The sequence below is a fragment of the Rhodamnia argentea genome, chromosome 10, assembly GCF_020921035.1.
Source record: "Rhodamnia argentea isolate NSW1041297 chromosome 10, ASM2092103v1, whole genome shotgun sequence".
NCBI classification, from domain to species: Eukaryota; Viridiplantae; Streptophyta; class Magnoliopsida; order Myrtales; family Myrtaceae; genus Rhodamnia; species Rhodamnia argentea.
The window spans coordinates 11,947,722-11,970,883 of NC_063159.1; the positions used below are offsets into that span (position 1 = coordinate 11,947,722).

A 23,162-nucleotide genomic window follows, 5' to 3' on the forward strand; every position below is an offset into this window, starting at 1 on the left:
GGGGCAAGTGCGATGCAAAACATGGACGTTTTTCTCCTCGATCGATTCTTTACTATAACGCGCTGACTTTTGTTCTAATCAAGACTTAATAGATATTCTTTGCAGAAGAATTCTACCATTCTAATTATATATATATATATATTGCTGTCCAAAAAAAAAAAAGAATTGTATATATTAAAAGGGTTTTGTTAAAAACCGCCCTCGAGACACTTGTTAAGCAATCAAATAAGAATTTTTTTTTTGTGATTTTAATGCATTGTTCGTTTTTCCCGTGAAATGAGTAATTAATATTTTGGATGGTTTGCGCTTTTTCCACTTCAGTTATGGCTTTGACACTCCTTCTTGTGTGTATTTTGATCATCATATCCTTTGCATGGCTCATAACTTCTAATACAAATTTATATGATTCTTTTTTATTTTATTATTCAATCAACTCATTTATTTTGTTTCTTCTTTTTCCCTCGCGGATCTTACTTTCCTTCTTCTTTCTTTTCACGCTTTTCGCCTTTGTTTTCTCTCTTGCAAGCCATTCTCTCTTTGCACCTCCTGCTCCTTCTTCTTCTTCCAAAAACCCCCCATCGTCCTCTGTCTCTTACCTTCCTTGCCTCTCTTTCTCTGTTTTCCTTACGAGTTATGTTTTCAAAGGAAAAATCTCTAACTGCGCCACTGTCTAGATAATAGGATTTTTTTCTTATTCACCGTAAAAAGTTCAAAGAAAATATATTGGAATATGCTTATAAGATGGTCACATGTAACAGAGTATCGAAATCAGTTTATTGATTTTTCTTCTGCTTTTATTCCGATTAATTTATGTTTTTTTTTCTCTCTCTAGGATTTTATATTTTTATTCAATTCATAACCTTTAAATTCAAAATTCTTCTGGATCCTCTAGTTTTCTCTCTCCTTTGCCTTTTCTTGCTCCTTCTGGCTTTTGATTTTATGTGCATGGCAAGTGCTCACATAACTTCTTCTCAAATCAAGAGTGCCGCTAATCCTAGATTAACAACGTTAATCTCAATTTGAGCTTGCAAATATTTTTTTTTTCTTTTTTGTGTTTCTTTGAGGATTTTTGGGAACTATGGTTTGGAGAAGAGTTCGTGGACAGTGCATTCAAAAATTGCTCAAAGGAGCTGTAGTTCTGTTAGGTGTTTCTCTAGTTGTGTTCATTGTGGCATCATTATCACGAACATGCACACCACAATTAACCCTCATATGATCCAAAACAATCTCCGTGAATTTATGTTAGTGAACACTAAATATTCAGGAACTAAGACCATTCCAATGCTCCTTTTCGCCATAATTTGATTCTTGATCTAAACATGCAATTGTTGATATGATATCTATTATATCGAAATTTCAACTTTAATTTTTCATAGTGAAAAAGAAAAAAACCATACTATCTAGAGAGTGGGTAATAGATTTTTAAGTCAGTTGTAAGGAAAACAAAAAAACGAGTGGGAGGCTTGGAAAGAAAGAAACATAGGATGACGAGGTCTATGGAAGAAGTAGCAGGAGGCCCAAAAAGAGAGCGGCTTGCAAGAGAGAAAACAGAGAGACGAGTGAGAGGCGTAAAAAGAAAAAAGAAGAAGGAAAGTGAAATCCATAAAGGAAAAAGAAGAAACAAAACAAATGAATTGACCGAATAACAAAATAAAAAGAACCACATAAACTTGTACCATAAGTGGTGAGACACACAAAGGACATAATGGTCAAAACACACACAAAAAGGATGTCAAAGCCATAGCAGGAATGGAAAAAGAGAGCCTTTATCTTTTTTTTTTTTTTTTTTGGTCCAAAAAAAAAAAAAGGAGAGCCTTTATCAACTAGGGAAACTGTGGGCTAGAGTTTTGTGCTTTGTACTGTCTATTTAAGATGCGCCATGCCAAACTCTAAATAGACCCCGAACAAAGTATATGCCATTGGAACCTTACACAAAGCATTACGGTAAGGAGTTGATGTTATCGACGAGACGTCTCTTTACGCATTGTTACACGTTAGAACATGAGTTCACTGCCCAATTGCTAAAAAATTAATCAGTAAATTCATTCGATGTGATGATACGATAACAACTCGGGAAACTCTATAGATAGAACTGTATTACAACTACCCGCGTAAGTACGACTGCGTCTTCTGAAAACCATCCTCATTCCATGCCGGCAATGGCAGTTGCAGGAGCGACATCATGAACTACTTTGACTTGCTCAAAATTGTATCTGGGTAGCGATGCTTAGTTATGACAATGAAATCTACTTGGCCCCAAAACCACGAGGCCCCGGCCTTGTCGATGCTTTGTCCACAAATTGCCTCCTGGATTCTGATCTTCTCTTTCTCCTCGCAGTCCCAGGGGGAGCCTAGAATCACATCCAGATAACTAATAAGAAAGTAGAGAAGAAGAGACGAACAATCATTTGGGGAAAAGCAGTAAGACTCGGGCAGGTTATTTGACGCCGTCAGTTACAGGCTTGCAAAAGCAAGTAAACTTGTTATTGTCACTTTGAATGTGATGATATAGAAACAGATTCTCAACTCGGTCAAACGATCACCACCAGCCAAAGACATGATTAACCATACAAGGTCCAAGTTCTGCAGGGTAAGCATCTCAAATTTGAGCAGCAGAGACCAAACGTTCCAGAAGATGACACGATAGACAATTAATGCCCCTAAAATCCAATTAGGTCACCTTTTGTTCGGGTTTAAGCGCCTCCTCCAGATTACTCAGTGCAGGAATGGATCCACCTTCCATTATACCCATCAAATTCTTCATCCGTATGCGCATTTGAAACAGTTGAGCAATGACTTGGCTCACCTAATGTCGATTTCATTTGTTTTAGTGAGCACAGTTGCATTATAAATCTAAAGGAAAGTACAATTCACTCTTAGGGTACATGATATTGCTGCACCAAACATAAATTCCAGAAGCAATCACAATTACCTGTTGCTCTGTTTTTCCAGAATCTTGAGCGACTCTTTTCCTCCTAGCCAGAGATTCAGCTAGAAGCTCAGGCTTCTCCCTTTCCTCTAAAAAAACAGACAGAGTAATCAGCAACCTCTGACAGGACCAGTTTCACTAAATCATTCTTTTCTGAGAGGATGTATTCTACATCAGCTTGCCCATGACAAGATTCACACTGAATCTATTTGAGTTTCACTGGTCACATGTGAAAAAGACTGACAGCTTCGAGATGACCACTAAACAGAAGTATACTAAAAAAAGTGGAGTCCAAAGTGCATGACTGGTGCAAGTTCCATAGAAAGAGAGATATGGCCCACATCACATGTAAGGGAGATCAGTCTATCAAACTATCAAGCACCGGTGGAATGACAGAATCAAGTGCTTGCTGATATATGCTGATTCAGTATGATTGATATTAAGAACACACAAAGCTCCAGTATGGTTGAAGATAGAATACACACTACGAACTACCATGTTCAAGAAAATATGAATTAGTCACCACGGCTTTGCAATTGCTGCTTCTTCTCAGAGTCTCTCTGTTTCAGTTTATTGTCCTTAAAATTGTTACTTCCCCTTTTGGCAAAAAAAAAAAAAAAAGAGCTTTCTCCTTAACATCCTGCCATTAGTCCTATAGTTGTTGAAGTACTTCCTGACAATCTAATAGTTATCTATAAAGCGGTGTCAATTGAGATTTATCAGAAGACAAGAGTACAAACCAGGAGTCATTGCTTCAATCATTGCCTCCATAACCTTTAAGCTCTTCTCTGCTTCTCGAACTTGTGCAGGAGTGACCTGTTTGGTTCCAAGTATTTAGTTAAGCTTCTATCCAGATATTATAGAATCAGGAACAGAGTAATGATATTAGGTAATATTCGATCAAGCATTTTAGTTTCAGTTTTAAATGGAAAGAAGGAGAAGCTATCCAATCCATCATAAGATATATCACTACATTCGTTTATTATTATCTCCCGCCAAAGTTGAGGTAAAAGAAATTATTTTCGAAATTGTTTCATTTTACTCTTATTTAAGAAATAACCAACAAAGTCCATGACATCAAACACTATTTCTGCAATATTTCCATATTGTACAACCTAAGCCTTGTCCCATGAAGTGGGATAAGCTATATGGATCCTTCTATGTCATCATGCCAAAAAAATTTCATCCTTATATGCCGTTTCGGCTATATGAATCCTTCTGCAATTTCTCAATACCTAACCAATGTCTTCAATTTCAGCATAAAATGATATTTTCCTAGTGGAATTCCTGATTTACCATTGATCTCAGCCATAAACATACAGTGCATAGTGCATAGACAATTCTTCATACCTTTCCCATGCCAGGTATCATTCCAATGACCCTGGTCATCGAACCCATTCGTGCAACCGCACGAGTTTGCTTCAGGAAATCATTGAAGTCAAACTTTGCACTCATTATCTTCTTTTGCAATTCTTCAGCATCTTCTTGACGCATCTACCAAACCAGATAGTTAGGCCCTAAATCAAGAGAACCTAGGTAGTTTTACAGAGAGAGCACAAAATGTAGGATGAAGGAAGAGGATGCAGCGCCAAATGCTTTATTTCTGGGACAAATCCTTAGAAATTTTGGACTAATCACTTCTCCTCCAATATAAGCTTGATGAATATCACGCAAATGTAAAGTGTTATTCAGAACTCACAACTTCTTGAGCCTTCTCTACGAATGACAGAACATCTCCCATTCCTAATATACGCCCTGCCATACGATCTGGATAGAAAGGTTCTAGGTCTTCCAGACGCTCTCCCCGTCCTACAAGTTTAATTGGTTTTCCAGAGACCTGCCACCATCCAAGTATCATCAATACATTTCTGAAATGAGATTGTGCAGAGAAACTTACTTTGTCAGTAGAAAGCAATAGTTTTGTTGAATACTGATATACCAACTGTATACAACTGTAATTACATGCGTTTCATACTTTCATTTCTACCGTGGCAAGAATATGGGAGACAGGGAAAGGCAAAGATGAGGAGCCACCAAATTGCATGAGGAGTATTGAAGTGCATGAAAACTAGAAATCCTGAGGCCAAGTAAAACAAGTGCATTGGCATATCATCCCATCAAAAAGAGTTCCTCCAAGAAAGAAGAGGATATGGGGGTACTTCTTGTCATTGTACTTCAAAATTCTGAATAGTTTTTCTTCAAAATTTTGAGCTTGATTGTTTCATGTTGAATCGGTTCTACTGGGAATAACAAATCAGTGTGGTATCCATAGTTTTAAGACAAAATGCTCCAAGTCCCAACAATGATGGCCATGGACATAGCATATCTTACCGGAGGAACTTTGGCCTCAATAGAAGAGTCAAGAGAAAGAAAGCTGTAGGAACTGCGAAGGAAAACTGACCTGCCTCTGACAGGTATGTGATTCTCGCTTTTGTGGGGCGGTGACACACCCAAATAGGCTTAGAAAAGTGAAAGCTCATGAAGTCATATGACTTTCAAGGGCAGATCGCCATATGCTGCTTTATTATATTATAAGAAAGAGCATTGATGAAGACAAACCTCTTTGACACTCAAGGCTGCACCTCCTCTGGAATCTCCATCTAATTTTGTCAAAATGGCACCAGTAATCCCTATCTCAAGATTGAATGTTGTGACCAGGGCTGCATAAGAAGCGAGATGAAACCAAACAAAATAATTTAACAACTTAGTTTCTTTTATTAAGACATTACCATATAAGAATTTCCCTCTAAGAACAAACACAACAACTTCAGGAAAACAATGCACGTCTGGAAAATAAGACACCCCAATTTAATTGATCAGTTTTGATACAATGAAATCAGATATCAATACCAAAGGAGGTGTGATCATTGTTCACATGTTCATTGTGAAAGAAAGGACACAAGACTAAAAAATCCATTGCAACTGAGATGGCACAGTAAGATTTAAAAGTAAGAAAGTCTGAACACCTGCAGCTTCTTGTCCAGTCATCGCATCCACAATAAGCAACACTTCTGTCGGATTTAGCGCACGCTTCACTTCTTTCAACTCATCCATCATCACTTTGTCTATCTATTTGTTAGAAAGAGAAGGTAAAGACATGCCAACATGCTAATCGGCATTCAAAGTTTTGTCTTGATGATAAATAGTGCCCAGTATGTAGTCAAATTTGATCGGTTATGCATAAAGAACAGCACCTGAAGTCTGCCAGCAGTGTCCACTATAACCACATCTATGTTCTGCTTTTTAGCCTCTTCTAGACCTTGCCTAGCAATTTCTGAAGGTTTAACTTCAGTTCCTGCAGAATAAACTGGCACGTCTACCTGTGAAACGATCCACGTTAGTAGATGAAAGGATGCAATAGATTTCCGTATTAGCTCTTATTTTGAATTGTCAGAACTCAAAATATCACTGCTTTGACAACCCAAAACTTCCTCAAGGATCATTGTGGAAACAGTCATGATGACAGTACTCTTTGCCACGCATGCCAGCTTACCTAGTCTTTTGCTAGTTGTTAACAAGAACTGGCACAATAAATGATTATAAACCCAACTAGTTTGGAGTAGATAAAGAGGATCTTTCTTTACTTGTCACAAGCTCTTTTACAAAAGAACAAGCAAATAGCACTTCTTTTTCCCTAGAAATAACTTGTGAATAGAATCAAAAGTAACAGTAATATTAGTCGGAATTTATGAGATGCTGCCAAAGAAGCACTAGACTGAATCTTCCAAGAGTTTTTCAACTAAACTTTAGGATTTATGGACACCATTTCTAGTAAGTATTGAGTCTATTATCTTGAAGAAAGAAAACAGGAGCATCTGTCAATTCGCCCACAGGAAGGCAGTTCTCTATGTGTAGACTAGGCTGCTTCTCCAATAGCTAAAAGTGTAGTCTCATGCACGTAACAAAACTACAAGCAGCATAGTAGCACTGTTCATACACAGCAAGAAAGAACATAGGTCCATGATAAAGGTACATGAACTATAAAGCAAAATTTGAACAACAAAACTCTTATCTTGGCAGTTAAATAGAATGCAAATGAGAATTTGGTACCTGCTGACCCAAAATGACAAGTTGGTCAATAGCAGCAGGTCTGTATACATCTCCAGCAACCAGCATGCAACTCTTCCCCTGCAACCGAAGAATTGTTAGTCATACGGCCCCATAACTGCATAGAAACAACAGCCAACACAGTGATATGGAGATTACCAGTTTCTTTAGATAGTAAGCCAATTTGGCACATACAGTGGTCTTTCCAACTCCTTGTAAACCAGCCAGTAGTATTACAGTGGGGCCAGATTTCGCAAACACCAATTCAGAAACCTCTCCACCCATTAGTTTGACAAGCTCATCATGGACAATCTGAAGAAGATAACAATTCTCATCGTGTCCTTTGCAGTCATCATAAAATGTCATCTATCGTCCAGCACTATTAGAGTGACAGCTTAGCTCTGATGAAATTCTGGATCTTTGAGAAACTAAGAGTCTTATCACAAAAGAGATAAATCAGAGTTTTTTGCGCCAAAAGAAAAACTTAACAAAAAGCTTGCGAGAACAGAATATACTAGCAACCCAAAATTTAGGAAAAACATAACATAACAATATGAAGGCATTATTTTTTCTGGTTCCTCTTCTTTTTATTCTATATTTGCAAACATTCTGCATTAGTAGCTGAAACAAAGATATAACTAGGCTCTCTTTTCTTGTAACTTAATAATCCAGTACATTTTTGTATAGAATATAGACATCCTACCTTGACCAATTGTTGATCTGGCCTAACTCCACGGATAAGGCTGACACCAACAGCTTGGTCACTGACGGCTTGCACAAATCTTCTAACGACTGGAAGACTTACCTGTGAATATAAGATGTAACAGTTATGCTTCTTGCTTCCCAAGAACAGAATTCAGTTCGAGTAACAAATGAACACACTCACATCTGCTTCTAGAAGTGCTCTTCTTATATCCCGCATGGGCTCAACAATGTTTTCTTTTGTCAATGTTTCTACAATTAAATTACCATGAATGTTATGGTCAGTATAAAAGAAAGGTATGGGCTTCTACACTCTCAGATTCAGAGTGCAAAAATCATTGTTCACCATTCCACTGCAGTGAAGGAGTGCATTTGTTCATCAAAGAAAATGCCAACTTGACAGAATTATGCTTTAGATAACATAATCATTGATTGCAGAAATGCAGAGAGAGAGAGAGAGAGAGAGAGATAAGTGAGAAAACAATTGAAGACAACATATTGCTTGGATATGGACAATTCTCTTCATGCATCAGATCTCATTTAGTCAACCCAATAAAATGTAAAATCTCTAATTGGATTCACAGTACTTGAAATTAAAGTCATGGTTTTTTTTTTTTTTTTTTTTTTGGGGGGTTGCTTCAAGGTTCGACTTTGACTGAGAAATAAAACAGAAACACAAATTACAGAGGAAAAATCCTAATACAGTTTTATGTCGGTGGAAAACTACATACCACACACATATAATTCTTGCCAAAAGGTGATTTCATTCATCTGCATTTTATTTTATTTTCAGGTAATACTCATCCTCATTCCGACTAATATAGTTTTGTTAGAACATACTCAATGACTATGCAGCCGCATGGTAGCTAGAATATGGACACGGGAAAAGTGGTAGCTTACGCTAAAATGTGAGCAACCATATGGCATCTGATCACTACATGACTATTGGAATTTCTTATTAGCAAAATCCAGATTTAATTAATTGGAACGTGTGGAAGAAATTACAGACCATTGTATTGCATTAAAGTAGCAAGAAAAATATTAGCAGAGATGTGAATGATGAGAGAGAAATGGAAGACGTTCAGGTCAGGTAATGGAAGTGCTCCCCACACACATATAAAATAACTGCACCGTCCATCATATTTTCTCATGCAAAATTATTAAACATCGTATTCTGGAGTCCATCGCAATTGTCGGGAAAAGTTCTTGATGGGGAGTACCACCAGGAATTTGCTCAAGTATAGCAAAATATTTCAGAGATGTTCTGAGCCTTCTCTCCATTGGCTACTACCATCAATGGTCCTTTGGATTCTGCTCAAGAAAATCATACCTCAACTACAAGCATACTTCAGCAGGAACCCCCTCTTTTCAAAATTTGTTCAAAATTGCTAAGTCTTTCTATTTTCTGTCATTTGAGACCGATTTAGAGATAAGCAAAGCTGCTATAAATAGCAAGGGATGTCAAGTGCAACCTTCAAATGCTTTGAATATCAGATTGTATATTCCAGACAAGTGTCCAATCATTGACAGCAGAAAGGCTAACCGCATCCTCTTCTGGCCAAGCAAGTTTGATCTAAGAGAAATATGTAACAAGCCATTGGCGACATCCAAAATGCGAGAAAGAAAAACAAATCCAACCTTCTCCTTTGAGCTTGTTCCAGGCTGCTTCAAGGCCACTCGTTAACTGCCCAAACATTTCCGCTCGAACAATGCTCTGCATTTGTCTCCTGACAGGAACGCTCTTTGAGTTCACCAAAGCCCATATCTCTCTCTGTAGACAGTTGAGAACAGCAATTAGAAACAGGACCAAAACCAATCCAATTCTTCATTCGTGCCCAAAGAAATTCCCCGAACATCCCTACTTCTGCCACTGACAAACTGCGAAAGCAAATTTTTTTTTTTTTGGGTCAAAGAAGAAAGCAAAGTTGACTAACACCATATTTGTCAATTTTTTTCTCACTCGGAACAAGTTAAGCAGGTTCCAGATCAATTTTTCGCAGCAGCCAAACAGTAACTAAGAATCGGTACTGCAGCAGAACCGATACAGCAACGATAACTACTACTAATTCACATCATTCACTCTCGGAAACAAATTAAGTAGGTTCCAGAAGAACGATCGCGCCAAGGACAATTTCCTAACGCCACTGCCTAGCTAATCCAGGGTACGATCGAGCCCGCCACTTGACAAAACACACTTACGGCGAAGATATTCCTCGAACGAAGCGAAGTCGAGGTGCCGAAGCCGGTCCAGGAAGAGCAAAGTTTGGGCGGTCGACTCGTGCATTTGGAAGAGCGGAGGCCTCTGTTAGCCGAGTGAGTTTGCGCGGCCGTGGCTGCGAAATGGGGGGAAGCGGCGGACGAAATGTGAACGGCCTCCATCGCCGCCGGAGGTTTTGCTCCCGCAGCGAAGCTCGTGTTTGCCTAAATTGCTGCTTCGTTGCTTGCTTGCTTCGTCTGTGCACTGCCGTATTATCCGCTGGAAATCCGTTAGTTCTATCTCGTTGCTGCCTGGCGACGGTGTTTCGCGTTTCATGATATCAGTTTGCTTCGCAAGATCGCGGCCGTTGAAAATGTCGACTAGGGAGTTCGTCAGATGACCGGACGTTTCGAAAGGCTCGCGACTTTACCAGTACCCCGTAAATTTTAATTCTTTTTCTATTCTCCCACACCCACACCAATCTTTCAACTTTTATTATCTTGGCGGTTCCTAAATTATCTCCAAGGAAAAGTACATAAAAAGGCTTTGCGAAAAAAGTTCATCTGACACAATGTATACTCTTCACGGTGAATTTTTATCCGACATAATGTAATCACTAGTATTTAATTACGCGCATCACACGTGTGCGTAATGACGTGTGAAAATTCGAGTACAAAATGATAAGAATACTCATCATTTTTATAAAATTCGTGAGCGATTGGAAGTTACAAGCCACTAAAATCACGTGGACTTTGGATTCAATCCTTTGCATTGACTCCTCATTTGTTGTAGTAGGGGCATAGCAAAATGAGGCCGGAGAGTATTTTCTAGATTATATATTAGATATTCTCGACTTTTTTACGGTAAAAAGGGGCCAAGACCTATAATTGTTTTAGATAGCGACCCATTTAACATCATATCGAATCAGGTTTGTTGGGATGAATTTGCCACTTCCAGGGGTATTTTTGAGATAAAGTCCAATTTTTTGGGGAAATTTTGATAAATTGGAATCAATTTGGGGTCTTTTTGGAAAAATTTTGCTTGGTACTTGCATTGTCCCTCCTTTTTCACTGCGTGTCGGATTGGCATCGCCTCGCTTGGGAATCCGAGTCTGACACGAGCGGGAAGAGCAGAGGATTTTTGTTTTTTTGGTCGTGGAGTAGAGAGTTGACTCGCACTGTTATGCTAAAGCAATGCGTCAAGAAGAAGAGCCTGCCCCAGCGCGGCCAGCCTCCTTCCACCTCCACCGTCGAATTCTTTCGAATCCCCGCCAGCCCAGCTGCCCCAACCGCACCATGGAACACCCGCTTGAGAGAGCTTTCCAAACTGTCTCGCTTCCCCGAAGCTCTCGCTCTGTACCGCCAAATGCTCCGATCCGGTGCCTCTCCGAACACCTTCACCTTCCCTTTCGCGCTCAAGTCCTGCGGCTCCCTGTCGCTCCCTGCCTCCGGCGCGCAGCTCCACGGGCACGTCCTCAAGGCCGGGTGCGAGGCCGAGCCCTTTGTGCTGACTTCCCTGATCTCCATGTACTCCCAGTGCTCCCTAATTGACGACGCCCGTAAGGTGTTTGATCATTGTCCCCAGTCGAGACACCTCACCGTTTGTTACAACGCTTTGCTGTCTGGGTACACTTCAAATTCCCGGTTCTCGGATGCCCTTTCATTGTTTTGCCGGATGAGGGAGATGGGCGTGTTGGTTAACGCGGTCACCATGTTGGGTTTGATCCCTGTTTGTTCCCTCCCGGTGCATTTGGGCGTTGGGATGTGTCTTCATTGCTGCAGCGTAAAGCTTGGCTTGGGCTGCGAATCATCGGTTGGGAATTGTTTGCTGACCATGTATGTCAAATGCGGGTCGGTGGAGGATGCACGGGTTTTATTTGACTCGATCAGTTGTAAGGGTTTGATCACGTGGAATGCAATGATTTCTGGATATGCGCAGCATGGACTTGCTAGTCACGTTTTAGACCTTTACCGGGAGATGAAGTCATGTGGGATTCGACCAGACTCTGTGACTCTTGTTGGAGTTCTGTCGTCCTGTTCTCACCTTGGTGCTTACCACATTGGCTGCCAAGTAGAAAGGCAGATAGAGTTGAGCGGTTTTAACTCCAACCCGTTTTTAAATAATGCACTTATCAACATGTATGCCAGGTGCGGCAAATTGGCAAAGGCTCGGGCAGTCTTTGATGCCATGGTTGAGAAAACTGTTGTTTCGTGGACGGCTATCATAGGTGGATATGGGATGCACGGACAAGGAGAACTTGCAGTCGAGCTCTTTGAAGAGATGCTGCAAGCTGGAATACGGCCCGATGGAGCAGCATTTGTTAGTGTTCTGTCCGCATGTAGCCATGCAGGGTTGACTGATGAGGGTCTGAAGTACTTCTATGCGATGGAAAAGAAATATCTATTGCAGCCTGGTCCAGAGCACTATTCTTGCATGGTGGATCTTCTAGGTAGGGCAGGTCAGCTACAAAAGGCCCTCGATCTCATCCATACGATGCGGGTACGTCCCGATGGCGCAGTATGGGGTGCTCTGTTGGGTGCTTGTAAAATCCACAAAAATGTGGAGTTTGCAGAGTTGGCCTTTGAACGTGTTATTGAACTTGAGCCTGCGAACATCGGCTACTATGTTTTATTGTCAAACACCTATAATGAGGCTAACAACATGGACGGCATACTCAGGGTCCGGGTGATGATGAGAGAGCGGAAACTCAAAAAGGAGCCTGGCTGTAGCTATATAGAACACGGAGGGAAAGTTCATCTCTTCTTAGCAGGGGATAGGGGTCATCCTCAGACGATAGAAATATACAGGATGTTGAACGAACTCGAGGATTGGTTAAAGGAGATTTACAATTTGGACAAGAATTATCTGGAAAGAAGAGATGATGAACGGTTGTCCGGCATGGGGGTCCACAGTGAGAAGTTGGCGATCGTATTCGCACTCTTGAACACGAAGCATGGGACTGAGATTGTCGTGATTAAGAATCTCAGGGTTTGTGAAGATTGCCACTTGTTTATGAAGTTGGTAAGCAAGGCAGTGGATCGTCAATTTGTTATCAGAGATGCGACTCGCTTCCACCATTTTGAGGGTGGTGTCTGCTCTTGCAAAGATTATTGGTAAAGTGATCAAATGTAACTCAGAAGGAACTCGAGTTAAGAAAGACAAGGCAATTTCTTGTTAAACCGAAGACGGGACTTTCATGGTTCTTTTGAGTTGGTAATGTGGCAGTATTTTAGGGAATGGAACTTCCTAGATTACTGAGAATCGTTGCTTTGATCGGAAATAGTTCCTCATGTTCCTGCATTGCTGATATTCCAACTCAAGTGATTCCCTGTCGCTATTAAGCCTTTCTATCTCTTCAAACCTTGCGTCTCTGCTTCAGTTGAAGGGAAAAGAACTTCCCCTGATTTTAGAGATTTTGAATGGAATAGCTGTGGAATGGTTTCCGTCAATGGATTTTCTTCAGAAGCTGCGGCTGACATAGTCGGATCGCGCGCCAGATCTGAGCTCGGTACGTCAGATCCAAGACACTGAGCCTAGTGCCGGTGTCGCCATCCTTGGGCGACCCCCGATCTTGTGTCACCCAAGGCCGAAGATGCAACAGGTGGCTGTCATATTTACGTGGCTTCATGGAGAGAGACAGTGATGGAGCTCATGTGGGTCATCAAGGACGTGAGACAATGGTCGACGGCAGGAGGACTCCATGTCAGGCCGACGCATGGGGAGGTGGCATAATAGCCGGCGGTGATTGAAAGAGGACGATAGAAAATGCTAAGAAAATTAGGTTTGTTCTATTGGAGTCAAATGAACTGTACACGTGGAATGTCAACACAACTGTGAATTGTGAATCGCCAAGTACACGTGAAATGAGGTGGGGTCTTTGACAGCATCGTTAGATGAAAAATTTACCAAAGCCAGACTTACATACTGTCAAAATGTTAATTTTTTTATGGGACAATTTGAAACCAGAATTGCAACTCGAACTAAAGTTTTTGTGCTTTGTAAGCGAATTAGGCATGAAGAAATGTACGCCATATTTTTCCTTCTCTTCTTTGTTAATGCAATTATAATCTCAGTAACAGATTTGTAATATCGTGCTTAACAGTTCAAGGTCGATACGCGACAACATCCTACCACACTTGCAAAATCTTGTGGATATCAATAGACTTCTACAGTAGTGAGATTCTTGCTGTCAACCATTATAGCACAGCATAAGCAGCAATAAATGTTAACTAAATGCACAAATTATCAGTCCTCAAGTTAAGCCACTGATTACAGCGGCATCGGGTCCAGAAATAAGTTCATCTCGCACATACGGTATTGTTTTCCTCACGGTTAACTTCATTGGAGTAGGCACTTCACCTGTAAACAACAGCAAATATTAACCACTACAACAATTATTTGGTCCTCCTCATGACAGAGACCTACTTTTATGCCTAGATGTACAGTGAGAATTAAGATCTTACCTTCAACAGCCTCATCCTTTTCCATGCAGATGGCAGCGTAGTGAGAGCCTGCTAATTCCAGCAATGCAAACTGCCAATTGCTGCTGAAGCTATTAACGTCCTCGAGAGATTTCACAATTATCTCACCCTGAGCATATTGTAAAGTTAAATGCAGATTCAAGAGTTCACAAAGAATAGGCTTCACTTGAATTGTAGAGATGAAAGAGAGCAGAGTAGGATCAAATCAAATCAGGAAGTTGTGTTATAGAGACATTTATTCATTTCATGGGAACCAGATCAACACCCCACCAGGGCCATCCATATAAAGAAGGAAAAACATGCGCGAGAACATTTTCCAACAGTTTATGTAAAGCATACTGGTTCAAGTAAATTAGAAGAATAATTTCAATTGAATAAATAGAAGAATGAGTCTCAAGGCATGAAATGTAGTGCATGAGAAGCCCATCAAAGTATTTTCTATAGTGCTATTCTGTTTGTCATAGTCCTGCAATAACAAAATTTGACGTCTCAAGAGGAACATGGGGAAGCAGGTAATTTCAGCAGCTATATCATAAGAAAATGCAGAAAAGCATTCCAGATCTGCGACTTGCTGCAGAACTTTTAGATTTGGCCACGGATGGAAAAAAGAATGATGATGGGTAGTTCAGCTCAATGCAGAAAGCTGAAGGAGGTTGCAGTTCTGTAATACTTCTCATTTTCATACCTCGTTGTTTGTTTCACCAGATGGACAAGAGTCTCCGTTCTCAGTAGTCCTAAACTGTATGGTAAACATTCTGAAAGGTAGTCCAGAGAAGCCTCTTCCCAATGCTTTAACATAAGATTCCTGGAGAAGAACTTCATATAAATTGAAGATTACCAAGAAAAGGCTACTTAAGCCTTGTGAAACTTGATATCACATTCATAAATGTGATGCTTATGTCCTCAGCACCAAGTCAATAATCTGATCAGGAGCATTTGCGATAATCCATTTTGAAAGTAGCAGTTGCATGCATAGTTTCTTAAAAAGCTCACAACTTGCATCAGATTAACACAGAAGCATCAAATAAAGTATATATTCACAAACTACTACCAATTCAGCAACAACTAATTTTCCAGTCGAAAGCAATAGTAAACGACGCAGAAAGGAGGTGCATGTTGCCTTTGGAAGGACAGAAAAAAAGAAACACATATACATCTATTTCCTCTGTTGAAGGCCATGTGGCACATAATAAATACTAGAAGCAATGAACAGAAAAAGAAAAAGAATCGGAAGCAGATGGTCATTCCAAAGTACCTCAAGAAACCAGTATAAACTTCCAATGATAGAGTGTACCTTTAGAGTCCATAATTTCACAAAATGCTGATGCTGAACCACAGGATCTGAAATTGAACTCAAAAATTTCACTTCATGCGGAGTGAAATACCTCCTAGCAAAGGCTAAAATATTGTTCTTCAATTTCCTTTGCTTTTCTTCAAGATCAACACCAATCTACAAATTATAAGAGGAAGATGCAGGGAATCAAAATCATCAGTGGACTATCAAAGAAACTTAAGATGAAGCAGAAAACTTATTATTGCTTTGCGAGTTCAAGAGAGTACCAACCGGTGAATCAACAGTCACTCCGCAAAGTATAAGAGAAGAAGTGTGCGAGATGTTAAATTGTAGCCGTGACGCACACTGGCATTGATCGTCATCCCACTCCAGCTACCACAAGGTACAGAAAATCATCAAACAAGTCACTGCAACAAAGATTAAAATCTCTAGCCATTCAAGTGCCAACTCACCTCTGGTTTTCCATGGATGTTCTTCTTAAACTTCAAGGATCTTGGATTAACTTGGCCATTAATCTGATCTAATATAAAACTTACTACTTAAATGCATCGCATTACCTCAACCTATTACTAAATGAAGAAGATCAGAACCTAACTATGTGACTATGACACGGAAAAAAAAAAAAACTCTAATTGTAGCATCACAGAAATAAACTATCTCCATAAAGAAAACATTAATCAAATAAGGAAAAGGTTCTTTTCTCCTTACAAAATGAAAGAGAAATGAGGTTGCTAGAAACTCATAGAACTAGTGCTACGTGGGTCACAGCACATAAACCTACAGCTCTGCTAGATTGCTACTGGCAAAAAGTCGATTGGATTCGCCGACACTGATCGCGAATTAGAGAAAAAGCTGCAGAGGTGACAAGGGAAAACAAGGAATCAGTAGGAAAGAGCTCACATCTTGCAATGGTAGTTCGAACAAGGACACGGGCCAGTAAAGCTGCCTTTTGGAGCTGCTCCCCCCGCATGCGGGAAACATTCTCCTTCTCACATGGTGATAAAATATCTAAATAATTGCTTAAAAGGAACGAGCTTTTCACTTCATCGGGCACGACATACCAGAGATGTGCCTCCCTATCAGAAAAAGAATAAGAGTTCTCGACTGGCTCAATCATAAGGTTATCAGGATATAGAAACCATAATTCACCAGAAAAAACGGTATGCCACACAAATTATGTTCTCATTTCTACAGATAGTATGCACTGTCAACATGTCAAGGACTCCATGATTAATGATGCATAGCGAAGGTGCCGAAAAGTTTTAAATGCTCGATCATAAGGTTATCGGGCATTCGGAAAATATAGTTCACCAGGAAAAGAAAGAAGGCCACAAACTGCATTATCATTGCTACTGCATATACCAACGATGTCTGGGGCCTAGTCATCAGTAATGCACAACGAAGGCGCTAAAGAGTTTCCTCAAGGTAACCGAAAGGAAGAGTATCTCACATGCGCGAGGGAAGTTTAACTGGGACCAGTGGCGACAAGGCAGCAGCGAAGTTCCTCTGGAAGCAAACGGAATTCATGGTGAAAATCACCACGCGCCTGAACAAGATCATTCAGCAAGAGAGCTCCCGGGCCACTGTCCAAATCATATGCTCCCACGGGGCAAATTCTCTACCTACAAACGACAGCGACGACGACAAAGCTGACAGGCAATGAGCCATCACGACAAGATAGCAGTGCTGACCCATAGATCTTCAACAAAGCAACTCGCAAACACTAGAAGGCACCGGTCGTCGCGATTTCTGACAAGCACGCGCGCGGAGGGGGAGGCGACACTCACCTTGGTTTCGAACGGCCAAACGGCGAGCTTGCCGCGGCGATGTCAAAGATCATCGGCTACTCGGAGCTGGCGAGCTGTGGAAAGACAAGAGAGGCGGAGCCGGGTCGCTGCGGGGAGAGAGAGAGGGAGAAAGAATCTTCGAGCCTTCGACGGAGAAAACAAGCTCATGAGTTCCACTCTGAAGCCATCTCCGGCCGAGGCTACACGATGGGCTCATGAAGTTATGGGCTTCTGATGAGCAAAATAGCTCGGATCTTGAAATTTGGGCTCGGCCCATACAGATCTTTGGGCCCAAATTGGCCACAGTCAGGATTTTAGGCCTGTCTTATTAATCACAGTGAAGGAATTACAAGACTGAGTTGAAAGAAATGTGACAAGAAGTTACTCGATTGGCTTAGGGTTTCAAATCTTAATAATGTATACTTATTTTTCACAAAAAATTTTTATGAACTACATACGGATGGACTGAGTGAAGAGGGGAAATTTGCTTATACAAGCACGAAGTAGAGCCAAAACTCTTTACTTCTCAAGGTACAAACTCCTTACGAAGAAAATGCATTTCTAAAATCTCAATGTTGTCGTACAAAAGAACGAGAACCAAATGGCAATGGGTGATCTACTAATGGACGGAGATGCTGGATAAAGAATTTGGTCATTCATGGACCATCGGTTGGGTGGGATATACCCCTATTTTCATTTTCGAGGAGGACTAAGCAAAAAAGCCTCTCGGGTGTTGTCGGACAGATGAACCCTTCTGCCCGAACTAATTTTTGAAAACATAATTTAGCGAGAAGTGATGTGCCGATATGAGGTCAATTCGAAAACGTGGCCGAGAACATATCAAAAAAGTGATTTTCAGGCGGAAGGAGACTTTAAACACTTTCAGATCGTCCTTAGGGTGTCAAAACTCCACCTAAATCAAAAGTTACGTCTTTGTTGAATATAAGGTGCCCGAAACTAGTCTATTTCAATGCGATTTGTCGATATCAAAGTAGCGATATGTTAATTACGTTGCTATTACGTACTTAGAATAGAAACATAATGATTGATCCATTGTTTCCAATTTTCTGTAAGCAATAAAATGTTCAAGTCTAGGCTCCGACCGGCTCCTGGTTAAGTTTTGTCGGAGCCTTTTTCCGGAATGGCCGGGCTAGGTCTATCCGGGTTGGAGCAAAAAATGCCTTGAGGCTTGGCTTGCCCGGCTTGTGCTCACTCTTACACTGAGTGAGTATGACTCAAACCAAACAATTTGAAGTATTATGATTCTTTGTTTAACTCTATGGAATTGGCTTAGTGGTTAAAGAACTAAGTTTCGCACGTAAATTAGATGCGCATAACAGAAGTTCGAGTCTCTCTACAACTAAATAAAACGAAACGAATCTTATATGTTGATCACCCACTCGGGTTTCGATCGACATTTTAACTCTGTTGCGTGGTAAGTAGAGTATGTCAAGTCTAGCTATCTAAAGTGAGCTTTTCGATGCGAAATATCCCTTGTTGGAACTCACCATACGCGCAACTCATCCGAGCATACTGCATTTGCATACGCAAGTTCACAATTCCATAGAGTTAAACAGAGGATTATACTGCATGCAAGGGAAAGTTCAGAGCATGTTTTTCCATCTTTTGATGAGGGAATCGTAGTCTTCAGATGCAGAAATTGTTCATTAGTTTCGATGGTTTATGTGGTCATATCGAAGAATAAACGAACACAACCCGTTGCATTGTGAATCCAAAGTCTACTTGACGCAAGGGGTCTGCTTTGCCTTCACGTTAATCGAAACGAAGGGCTGGATTTAGTCCCAACCTAGGACCATGTTAGAAATGCACAAGGGACTGCTCCACATTATGTGAGGAAATGTTCCAGAGCATCAACAGATAAGAGACCTCATTCTACAAGCACACGTTGAGATTTTAGAAACAAGAGCACTTCTCGAAGGAAACAATACAACAGCATGCCAACTTTGATCAGTTGGACGATTTCCCAACCCGAATCGAACCCAGACCCTTCATCGCCAAGCCTCCCTTAACTCCGCCCTCGGATTTATGTTACCAATGATGTTGGCCTTCTCAGCCGGTGTTGATCTCTGAACAATCTGCCCCTCCTTCACCTTAATCGATCCTCTCCTGAAATTGGAACTGCTCTTCGGGATGTTCCTCAGGACGGCACCGTTTGAACCGCCCAAAGGACCATTGCAGACTTCACTCTTTAGCGAACCGATTTGGGACACAGCTTCGCAGGGGCGACTGTCGACTAGAGCGTGGTTTCCAATGGGGATTATATTCTCAATGGAGGACAACTTTTGAGGTTCACTTTCGGTTAAAAGGTCGTTATCAGTAGAACGGGAAGAACACCCTGCAGCAGGTTCTTCCTTCGCATAAAGTTCCTCTTTTCTGTGTCCCTCTTCAACTTCGGCTTCTTTGGACAATGGGACAGAAGAACTCTGGGGCCCGGTGCCATCAGAAGGATCCACATTAAGAGGAGGTGGATATTCAATGGGGGAGTCGCCTCTTTCTCTCAGTGTCTTCTCGATAAGAGTTCTCAAGAAGTTCATCACTTGAACAGCATACATCAGAGCTGTTAAGGGATCAGCCATCTGCTCAAATAGCACAACCATTCAAATAATGTATTAGACTATGTGCTCGCATAGATAATTCAAACAAACCTTACTCCTGTTAGAAATGAACAATTGTGATTCCATTGACGTCTTACTTCCATTTGAATTTGGTAAGAACAGAGTGTCGTGTCAGTTTTAGACTAGGTCTTATTGACAATCATGTAGTACCATTGATCCGAGGACCCCAAATTTATAGGCCAGAGTGCACCAGCATGCTAATTCGCCATCACACTGAAAACACATTCCACTTACCTTCGTCATGTTGGGGGCGAACACCACGGCCACATTGCGTGCATTCATCTTGTTCAAATGGTCAAACTGAGCAACGTCAGCCATTAGATTGATGGCCCAATTGAAGAGAGCGCCTTGCATTGGTGGGAGGAGCATCACGAGCTGAGCACAATCCTCTTCCGACTGTGACTGCATTACCTGTTCTGGCGAGAGCGAGTCCAAAACCCCACTGGGGAGTTCTCTAAACCAAGCCTGGACAAAGACCAATTTCATGTATCAAGAAAAACAGACACCTGCAAAATTCAATCACAGACCAATCGAGCGACCTTGAAAACACATTTGGGAAACTTGTTTGTCTTACAGGTAAACAAACAACACATGAAAATTGGTAACCCTATGCATCCATGACGGCTATCCAGACAAGCACGTATAAAAAATTTGACCTTGAGATTAATTTCTATCAGAAATCAAAGCTACCAGCTCAAAGAAAGGCCAAAAAAGAAGCCACCTTTATAAGACCAGCCAAACAGTGCACGTCAATGCCATCGGGTACCACTCCCCTATTCAACTGCTCTCTAACGCATTCCTCCTGGCCATTGTCAGCATTAATCCTGAAAATCCCCTCTGCCTGAACAAAAAAACAGACAACATGGTCATACGTTGCAAGTAAGGAGACCAATATACTCCACATGTTTTCCTCAATTTGCAGCAATCTTCCAAACATGTATAACGGTTGTTATGCTCAAGGAAGCCAAGCACTCGTAGGAAGGAACTGAATTGAAAGTGAAAGCTTCAAAAACCAGAAGATATGATAGAAAAGAGAGGATATTCCATATAGGTACCTGGAGGCCTCCTTGGGCATACAAATGCCTCTGCATCAGGAGAAGTATTGTAGGCACGCTGTTCCCTCTAGAATCGAATGAAAGTTGCATAGACTCCGTCGAAACACCAAACACAGTCGTGCTGCAGATACGGAATGACAAATTGATTATTGATCTGGCCGACAAAAAGCTACAAAACCGAGTGCAGACATTTTCCGGCAAAGAGTATAAAAATAAGCAGTTCGAACAATCTTTCATCACCGGGCCAGGGTACAAGAACATCTCTTTTGTTGCCTGGAATTTGTCAACATGACCACCGACAGGCCTTGATTAGCAGAAGAGAAAGAAAGATCCAGACTGCAATGACACAGAGAAGTACACATTTTGCTCCAACTGATTTTATCTTCTTTTCTCTATTATTTTGCTCCAACAGAAAAATAAAACATGAGGAGAATTGGAAAACTGACAATCAGCTCACTTTGATAACTGAAATTCAAACCGATCAAACAATTGCTTTCCTCCAACCTAATATAGATCGATGATACATGGTTAGACAACCGCATCCTACAGCATCTTCACAACACAATATGTACCGAAAGCACAAAAAAAGGAAGCATTTTCAGCTACAACTTCTGGCGACTCAGAAGATGCTGTGCAAAGGATCTAATCATCAAAGCTATGTAAGTTGCAAACCAAAAGGGGACAAGTAGGACAATCCATGTATCTGACTCCCCAACAAACTTCTAAATTTATGCATGAGAAGAGAGATGAACTAGAATTACCCCAAAATTGGTACTGGGATGCTCCTTTTGTTCAGATAAAGCAAAGTCATCAGACCCCCATTCCACAGTTTTGAAAAATTAACATAGAAAATTCCAGTAGGTATGATACCACCAAATTCGAATTCCAAAGCAAAAAGGCAAAATACCAACTTCAGAATGCATTTGATCACACAACCAGGCCTCTTCCCAAGAAGAACAACTGACCCATCAATCAGAGAATTTTCAAAAGAGAGTCACCTGGCACTAGGGGCTCTTCTGGGAACCTCAGGCTCAAACTCAACAGGAAGGCCAAGAAACCCATCAAACCTGTCAAAGGTGACATGAGCAACATGCCTAACATCGGTGGGCACACCAATCTCCATTGCTACAGCACAAATATCTCTGCTACCCCCACCCCTGCTAATGCTGCACCCAACCAGTGACTTCCTAAAAGCAGCCACCAAAAGGGCCAATACAGACAGCTGATCTTCCTCCTCTCCCTCTCCGCCCCTTTCTCTCTCTTCTTCTTCTTCTTCTCCTTCTCCTTCTCCTTCTTCTTCTATTTGAGTTGGTTGTGTATTCAACAGTCTCTGTTGTTGGGATACGACTCCTAGGCCTTGTACTGAAGGGCCGAGGCCAAGGGAATGTTGGTGGTGGAATGAGTCATGATGGGCATTATTATCGGGGGGTGCACATGGAGCTGAGGACGAGCTTGTTGGTGAAGGGAAGTGAGATGGGGAATGGAGTACGTCGGTCATTTCTTGAGGCACCCACGAAAAAACGAGCAATTAAATTATTTTCTTGGCCAAGGAAGAGTCTCTATCTGCAAATTGAATGATAGGCCAAGATTGGGGAATTGAATAAGGAGGAAGAGTTGGATTGAAGTAAGGTCGTTGTATGGTAGGACGTGACTATCATCACTTTACCCCTCCGTATTCTATATTCTTCCTTCTCGCTTCATACTCGCTTTCTTGGCTGGCTCAGCGATGGACACTTTCGAAACGGCAACAGCACTGGCAGAAGAAGAAGAGTCTCGTATGTTCGGGAGAGAGAGAGTGAGTGTGGTTGGTAGAGAGGAAGAGGAAGAGGAAGAGTCTTGAGAGAGGGGGTCTAGATTTGTTCCATGCTCTGTATATCTTATACGAAGAAGGACCACAGAGCACAAATACTAAACAAAGAAAAGAAAAAAAGCAGAGAGAGAGAGAGATAGAGTGCGCGTGTGTGGTCATCAGATCCATACAAATTTGCTCATCTCTTACCAGTTATTGGAACAGCTCTGTTCGTTTGGTTTGGG

At 41.2% G+C, this 23,162-nt stretch overlaps 4 protein-coding genes across 7 annotated transcripts; 1 reads left to right on the forward strand and 3 right to left on the reverse strand.

The window, feature by feature from the left end:
- Window positions 1-1,981: 1,981 nt before the first annotated feature.
- On the reverse strand, window positions 1,982-10,169 carry LOC115753854 (signal recognition particle 54 kDa protein, chloroplastic). 2 transcript variants are annotated; one of them, XM_030692683.2, is made up of 15 exons: window positions 9,878-10,169; window positions 9,317-9,449; window positions 7,863-7,930; window positions 7,680-7,781; window positions 7,136-7,288; window positions 6,980-7,057; window positions 6,124-6,249; window positions 5,896-5,998; window positions 5,489-5,589; window positions 4,629-4,766; window positions 4,280-4,423; window positions 3,670-3,745; window positions 2,933-3,018; window positions 2,681-2,806; window positions 1,982-2,351 (listed from the first exon to the last, which is right to left on the reverse strand). In XM_030692683.2, exons 1-15 carry the CDS (start codon window positions 10,055-10,057, stop codon window positions 2,247-2,249), a joined length of 1,719 nt encoding a protein of 572 aa, XP_030548543.2. In that variant the 5' UTR covers window positions 10,058-10,169; the 3' UTR covers window positions 1,982-2,246. The 2 variants fall into 2 exon arrangements, with proteins under 2 accessions (XP_030548543.2, XP_048127553.1); XM_048271596.1 differs by having other exon boundaries at window positions 9,870-10,133.
- An 869-nt stretch (window positions 10,170-11,038) lies between these two features.
- Window positions 11,039-13,870, forward strand: LOC115753913 (putative pentatricopeptide repeat-containing protein At3g11460, mitochondrial). Its single transcript, XM_030692769.2, has one exon. It carries the CDS (start codon window positions 11,058-11,060, stop codon window positions 12,990-12,992), a length of 1,935 nt encoding a protein of 644 aa, XP_030548629.1. The 5' UTR covers window positions 11,039-11,057; the 3' UTR covers window positions 12,993-13,870.
- A 141-nt stretch (window positions 13,871-14,011) lies between these two features.
- LOC115753919 (4'-phosphopantetheinyl transferase HetI) lies at window positions 14,012-17,622 on the reverse strand. Of its 2 annotated transcripts, XM_030692777.2 has the most exons (9): window positions 17,438-17,622; window positions 17,101-17,272; window positions 16,551-16,726; window positions 16,103-16,170; window positions 15,921-16,022; window positions 15,651-15,806; window positions 15,042-15,161; window positions 14,339-14,465; window positions 14,012-14,234 (listed from the first exon to the last, which is right to left on the reverse strand). In XM_030692777.2, the coding sequence occupies exons 2-9, from the start codon at window positions 17,208-17,210 to the stop codon at window positions 14,128-14,130; spliced, it is 966 nt and encodes a 321-aa protein (XP_030548637.1). In that variant the 5' UTR covers window positions 17,211-17,272; window positions 17,438-17,622; the 3' UTR covers window positions 14,012-14,127. The 2 variants fall into 2 exon arrangements, with proteins under 2 accessions (XP_030548637.1, XP_048127542.1); XM_048271585.1 differs by lacking the exons at window positions 17,101-17,272; window positions 17,438-17,622 and adding an exon at window positions 16,954-17,064 and having other exon boundaries at window positions 16,551-16,799.
- Window positions 17,623-19,259: 1,637 nt separating this feature from the next.
- Window positions 19,260-22,899, reverse strand: LOC115753917 (rho GTPase-activating protein 5-like). Of its 2 annotated transcripts, XM_030692775.2 has the most exons (6): window positions 22,127-22,899; window positions 21,129-21,249; window positions 20,795-20,914; window positions 20,308-20,538; window positions 19,675-20,034; window positions 19,260-19,641 (listed from the first exon to the last, which is right to left on the reverse strand). In XM_030692775.2, exons 1-6 carry the CDS (start codon window positions 22,624-22,626, stop codon window positions 19,447-19,449), a joined length of 1,527 nt encoding a protein of 508 aa, XP_030548635.2. In that variant the 5' UTR covers window positions 22,627-22,899; the 3' UTR covers window positions 19,260-19,446. The 2 variants fall into 2 exon arrangements, with proteins under 2 accessions (XP_030548635.2, XP_030548636.2); XM_030692776.2 differs by having other exon boundaries at window positions 19,260-20,034.
- Between the last annotated feature and the right edge of the window lie 263 nt (window positions 22,900-23,162).